The 6,877-nt window shown below is 38.1% G+C and overlaps 1 protein-coding gene across 1 annotated transcript; it reads right to left on the bottom strand.

The window, feature by feature from the left end:
* Positions 1–269: 269 nt before the first annotated feature.
* LOC124534147 lies at positions 270–2,730 on the bottom strand. The gene is made up of 2 exons (XM_047109842.1): positions 2,661–2,730; positions 270–952 (listed from the first exon to the last, which is right to left on the bottom strand). Exons 1-2 carry the CDS (start codon positions 2,728–2,730, stop codon positions 270–272), a joined length of 753 nt encoding a protein of 250 aa, XP_046965798.1.
* Between the last annotated feature and the right edge of the window lie 4,147 nt (positions 2,731–6,877).

Below are 6,877 nucleotides of genomic sequence, written 5' to 3'. Positions count from 1 at the left end.
TTTTTTTTTTTTTTTTTTTATCGCTGGATAAACGCGTTACGCGTTTCCCCCACATGATGTTGTATTGTGGGGGGGTATGTGGGGCTCGCCAGCGCTGAAGGCACCGGAATACCCACTAAAAAACCAGCGGTACCCGCTCCGTCTCTAGGGGGGGGCATCACGGGATCGCTTACGCATTCTACCGTGACGTCCCGACGGTTGGCCCACCATGAGCTTCCAAGCTAGAGGAGTTCCCGGGGTACAGAGAACATCTCTACTCCCGGCGACGTTTACAGCTGGAGGAGAAGCTGCGCATAGCGCTGTTGTCTTCTCCCCGGTCTTCTTCGTCGAAGCGAATCCGCGGCGGCACTCTCCTCACGCGCTCGCTCCGTAGCCTCTTTCTGCGACATTACACTTTCGCAGAAAGACGCCATCTCGTTCCAGCACCTTTCGCTGCCTATCATGGCGGTTATAACGTTCGGCAGCGAAAGTTCTCCGCCGATTATCGCCACCAGGGAATGCCTCTTAGGCCCCCAAGCGGCACACTCCATCAGGGTGTGACACGCCGTGTCCACAGGCGCACCACACGCGTGGCAGGCGGGTGTTATTTCCCGCCTTACTATCTTGTGCAGGTACTTCCCGAAACAATCATGTCCGGTAAGCACCTGAGTTAGTCTGAATGTGAGTGTGCCGTGACTTCGTTTTATCCATCGACTCAAGTGGGGGCGGATCGCCTCCACTATCGCATGGCCTGCTGTTGGGGACCCCAGGTCCTCCTCCCATCTGCGAATAAGGGCATGTTGAGCAAGAGTCCTTACTCGCCCCACCTCCGCGGATCCTGGACGGTCTCCTCTCGCTCTGGCTTCCACCCGGAACCGGTACACTTCCGCTAGTACCTCTGCCTGGAGTTCCCAGGGTGGATCACCCGCGAATTTTATTCTACCATCACCCAAACGATTTAGTAACAATTGCTCTGTTTTTAGTAGAAACCAATACGTTAGTAAATTTTATCTAATATGTATTTTTTCTTTTTAGCATAACTCATACTTCTTTGAGCGGAGATGGCCCAGTGGTTTGAACACGTGCATCTTAACCGATGATTTCGGGTTCAAACCCAGGCAAGCACCACTATATATATGTGCTTAATTTATGTTTATAATTCATCTCGTGCTCGGCGGTCTTGCATGTGTCTAATTTCGTTGAAATTCTGCCACATGTGCATTCCACCAACCCGCATTGGAACGGCGTGGTGGAATATGTTCCTAACACTCTCCTTAATGGGAGAGGAGGCCTTAGCCCAGCAGTGAGAAATTTACAGGCTGTAACTTTACTTTACATACTTATGTAAGTCGATAATATAGTGTGAAGTCTTAGTGCCGTCGTGGGTAATAGATATAATATGAGTGAATTTATACTTTTCACTCGTTCTTTAAAACTCTTTCCCTGGGATAAACATTCGAGTATATTATACTTTTGCAATGTTTTTACATGGCTATCTTTAGATGTTTCTAGAATTCTTTGATCTTTTCAAATGAATGTTATGTCGACTATTTTGAAATCTATTTATAAAATTTTTACAAAACGAATTTTACAATATTCCACCCGGAACACGCTTACGTGTTGGAAATGTATGTTTTATAAATATCACGCGGTTAAAGCAGGTTCAGCTATAAGATATTAAAAATAAATTTCATTAATCATGTCATCAATTGTATCTACAATAAATAGGTAACTATAGTTAAATTTGTTCCTTTGAACAGCTGATACAAAAAAACTCGTTAATAAGAAGGAATGGAATAAATCACTCAAACTAATATTTTCCAATGTTTGACTAACTATAAAAAGCTTTTATTTCGAACACAATATTCTTCGAAGTTCAAGAGCAGAGTTTCAAGTATAAACAGAACTCTTTCTATTCACACTAACTTAATCATATTTTGGAAAACCCAGCACATCTTAACATTATGTTGTAAATCCTTATTGTCTGTACCTTGTCGTTATCATATATACATTATCGTTATATAATTGGAAAAAAATCTGAAGAAATTAAGCTAATCATGTATATTAATGAATCATTTGGGTATTTCTATTCACGAACGGATTTAGAGTTTAGTAAGAGTTATGTCATGGTCGTAGTATGGACATATTATGCGCAGGAATGGGAACGTTTTGTAAGGAAGTTCTTGAGCATGGTTGTGGATGGGTATGGACGACGACCAAAGAAACTATTGATGGATTGCGTGAAAGACGATATGGTGAAGTATATAGTGAAGTATGGAAGGAGAAGACATGCTGACCCCAAATAAAATTGGGATAAGATCAGGAATGATGAATGAATTAAGAGTTAAGTACGTTATATCAGAGATGAGATGGTCAATTCAAATGAAATTTTACCAATCATGGGGAAATTTGCACGTGTCGATTAAATTCTCCCACATGTAATATATTCAATATTAATAGCCTTTTTTTACGCAATGGAAACATTCAGAAATTTACACGGGTCCGTTAACCGAGTATTGTAGGATTCTCATCCAGTAAAACCAATGCGATAACCGTTTTGGCATAAGAGAGGCTGTAGGATCATAAGGCGTAAGCGATCTGAACTTGGTTCCCTTTTGTTTTGCAAACCTTTCAACGGGCGATAGTGATCCCGCCTCCTTGTACTCCTTGCTAAGGCGTACTGTCGTACGAGTGCGCGGCGCCAGCTGTTTTGCTCAGGTCCGTTAGATAGAGGTCACGCAAGGTCCACATCTCCCTGTGGGTGGTTTCTATCTTTTAAGATCTGAGTGTCAGTGCCATACTTGCTAGCTTCCATACCAAGGGAACAGCTTGGAATTAATCATTTAAAACTATAGATGGTAATATAAAGACAAAAATAACGATATTTGTTTTATAAGAACTTATTTTGGTTGTCAAAAAAGATTTTGAAATTACACAGGACTTTTCCGTTAAATTTATGAATGAAATAATAGGTTGGGGAAAAAGTTTCTTCGTATTTTATATGAAAATTCAAAAAGTTTTTTTTTATAGTTTATTTACATTTGACTAAAGTATGTAAGTGCCATTTTGTTCCATAACTTTTTGCCATCTTGTTGGTAGTGAAATGATCCCATTGCTGTAAAAATTTTGGGGCTTCTGATCGAAAAACTGCGACAAGTGGTTTTGGCAGTCCTCTCGTGATGTTAACCTGACACTGCCTAAGGAATTCTGCAGAGACCGAAACAGATGAAAATCTGAAGGTGCAAGGTCAGGACTATACGGCGGATGCATTAATACCTCCCAGCCAAACTCTCGTAATTTTTGTTGAGTGGCTAAAGATGTGTGAGGTCTAGCGTTGTCATGGTGAAAAACCACACCCCTTCTGTTGATCAATTCTGGCCGCTTTCTCTCAATTTCTTGCTTCAATCTCATCAATTGTTCGCAATACAGTTCTGAATCGATGGTCCTGCCGGGCGGTAACAGCTCATAATGAATGATGCCCTTCCAATCCCACCATACACACAGCATTACCTTGTTGCGAGTTAATCTGGGTTTTGCCACAGTCTGTGAAACTTGACCGGCCTTTGACCACGATCTTTTTCGCACGTTCTTGTCGTATGTAATCCACTTTTCATCACCAGTTATCAGCTTCTTCAAAAATGGTTCGGTTTCATTACGTCGTAATAAAGAATCACAAATGAGTACACGGTTCATTAGGTTTCTTTCAGTGAGTTTATGAGGCACCCATATATCGAGCTTTTTTGTGTACCCAGCTTTATTCAAATGAGTCAAAACCGTTTTGTGGTCAATTGCCAGTTCTTCAGCTACATCGTAACTACTAATATGCCGATCTTGCTCCAATTTTTCAAAAATGGCATCAATTTTGTCCGTAACAGGGCGACCAGAGCGAGATGCATCTTTGATATCAAAATTTCCGGCTTGAAAACGCTTAAACCAAACTTGCGCTACTCTCACAGATACTGCATTAGGTCCTTAAACATCACAAATTTTTTTCGCGGCTTGAATTGCATTTTTACCTTTTTTATAGTAAAATTTTAAAATGTATCGAATTTCTTCTTTAGATTCACTCATTTTAACAACAACAAAAACAAATGAAAATCACACAAATTCCTAATTTGAATTTGGAAGTGCCTTCTTTAAAATTAAAACTTTTTAATTATACCAAAACCAGCCAGATACAAATGGTATAGCCAAAGAGATTTTATTACAAGTTCATACATACTATATGCGAAAAGACTTTTTCCCCAACCTAATAAATATCAATATGTGTTTACTTAGGTACTTCTTATATTAAGGTACACTGTGTTTTTGTTTGTTTGTATTTCGTTACTGGTTATTTTTACAATATCAAGAGCTAGTATTATTTGATGTGAGTTGAATGACTTCTATCATCAAGTTTGATTGGTATTTAATAGAATGATTACTAAATGCGGTCGAATTATTATTAATATAACATGCCAACCTAAGATTTCATCCAAAATGTAGGCGTATATAAACTTTGCGACAAATAATACCTACGGAGTTTATTCCTGGAGGTAGTTCTAGTAGCATATAAGGGTTATTTTTAAATTACACTCCATCTCCGTAGATGTAGTATAAATTAAAAACAATCAGTAGGTTACAGTTGTCGTGCCTTTTTCAATGTTTGGTGTGAGTTAGGTTAGACGTAGCATTAATGTTTTTTTTTTTCATTTCCTTATTTCATATATGTACTTACATATAGTTATTACTTACACACAATTTTTCGACAGATTGATTTTAAATATACTCGTACAGGATCTAAAATATTTAGCGCTATTTAACGGGCCCTGCTCCGCGTTTAATCAGAGAGAGCACGGCCTCGGCGACTATTGAGGCGAACATATAACGGTTATGAAACGTCCCCGATTCTATTCCGATCCAACTTCGAATATTCCCCACAAAAATAACCCAGTCTAATCGTAACTGAGGGCCAATGCTATTGATTTAAATCGTTTATGGTACGATTGCATTCTGATCAAACCACGAACGAAATCCGACTGAATTTACATCATCATCATCAGCCTGTTTTTGTCCACTGCTGGACATAGGCCTCTCCAAGTGCACGCCATGTGGTCTTTCTCCGGCAACTGATTTGTTTTAGGAGAATAGGAAAACGGCTGAACACAATGACAGCGATTCGATTTGATTGCGTGAAGTGATAATTTGTTTAACGAATTGACGCCTTGGTGGCTCGTGATATAGATATAATCTACATTCAGAGCTGGTGTTAGTTTAACATTCAGGTTAATAGATTGACGATTTAAAAGTGCTTATGGTAGGAAAATACTTAAATACACCTATCGACATTAGGTACTCCTCTATGATCTGCTGGTAATCTATGTTAGGTTAAGAGTCTCACCTTCTGGTATTAGCTATTTATTAAACACAAAAAAGTGACAGTTACCACATCATTTTCGTAAAGTTATTAACAAATCGTTTGCGCAGTCACAAGTATACATAAGAAAACCCAGTTAGCTCATACTATAATTATCATACAACTATAAATTAGACAGCAGTCTTAAATGACTTACACGTAATGGATAATATAATTACATTTGACGTTTCAGTTCTAGGTGAATACGTAATACGTACTGCGCAAGTTGCATAATTTCAAAAGCCAAGCTTCTGGGTTTGCACAAACCGGTTTGCTCAATTACGTTGACCTTGTAACGGAATTTTAATTAAACTATTTTTGAAAAAAACTATTAAATACAAAAGTTCTACGAATGGTGTGTCATTTAGTCAGACTATAAATTTTGGTTTGATTGACATACTATTTAGCAGAAAATCGCTAAATGAAAAAAAGCACACAAAAAAGTACTAAGAATTTTTTCAGCCAATCAATCAGTTTTTGTATGCCTTAAAATTGACGCCACCGCTATCCGAAGCGGTGTTTTTGCTCTTATCGTGAATGATTACTGTGTAATTACAAGAAATGTCAGTCTATGTAAACGCTACTGTCTGTAGTTAAAAGTTAAAAGTCAATGGACTTGTATCTGTATTACCCTAGTGAGGAAGACTGACTTCCTTGTGGGTCCAGGCTAATATTACAAGACTGGACATTGCAAGGTCCTGTCAAGGTTAGTCATTGTCAAGGTTAGTGGCCACTAAAGAATTGATGGGTTTTTCAGAATGTAATTTCTCAGCAACCCGGAGTCTGGAGTCTGGAAGTGTGCCGTGCCCGGGAAACACGCAAATACGTGTTTTCGTTGAAATCTATTTTACGAATCTGTGGTAGTTTTTCGTTTAATTTAATCTTTTTATGAAGCTATTTGAATAAAGAACATTTTGATTTTGACGAAGCTTGAAAAAAAATTGCGAGTAGGTACAGAAAATTGTGTTACAAAGCAGTTTATCAACCTTTTTGATCGGTTGATAGAAAATGCAGTAGGAAAGATGCCGTTTTAAAAGTGACCAGTATATTTTGTGTTATTTCATTTAATAAAAGCCTTCAATATAATTTTTGCAAGTTACACGTTTCAAAAACCGTAGTCTTTAAATGAAGTAGTCATCCGGTTTTGAGTACATATTTGTTAAATATATAAAAATAATATCTGCGATGTCGTTGATAATATTCTTTTAAACAGATACATATTCTAGATAATTTTTAAATGATACAAAAGAAGTTTTAAAATAAATTAAAATAAAATTAAAACTAAACCTATTAGATAAATACTATTCTGAGTAGATATCTCTCACTTATCATATATTCTGACGACAAGCATGAATATTTATTCTTCTGTTCCAGTTTGAGGGTGACTAAGTCAGTGTAACTACAGGCACAAGGAACATTAGTAGTTTTGCTCAACGGCTGTGCCCAGGCTTGGAGAAAGCCCTACCAAGACAGAACTGCTTAATCGACCAACGAAACAGGGAG

The sequence above is a fragment of the Vanessa cardui genome, chromosome 12 (genome assembly GCF_905220365.1).
Source record: "Vanessa cardui chromosome 12, ilVanCard2.1, whole genome shotgun sequence".
Classification (NCBI taxonomy): Eukaryota; Metazoa; Arthropoda; class Insecta; order Lepidoptera; family Nymphalidae; genus Vanessa; species Vanessa cardui.
The sequence above is the reverse complement of the archived record's forward strand: the minus strand, read 5'-3'. Positions and strand labels throughout refer to the sequence as shown.

Bases quoted from the DNA above. Each gene is read 5' to 3' on its own strand.
- LOC124534147 (XM_047109842.1), bottom strand. From the start codon at position 2,730: ATGTGGACCTTGCGTGACCTCTATCTAACGGACCTGAGCAAAACAGCT. The intron at 953-2,660 runs GTACGCCTTAGC...TACTAAAAACAG, and splicing joins CGCCGCGCACTCGTACGACA to AGCAATTGTTACTAAATCGT.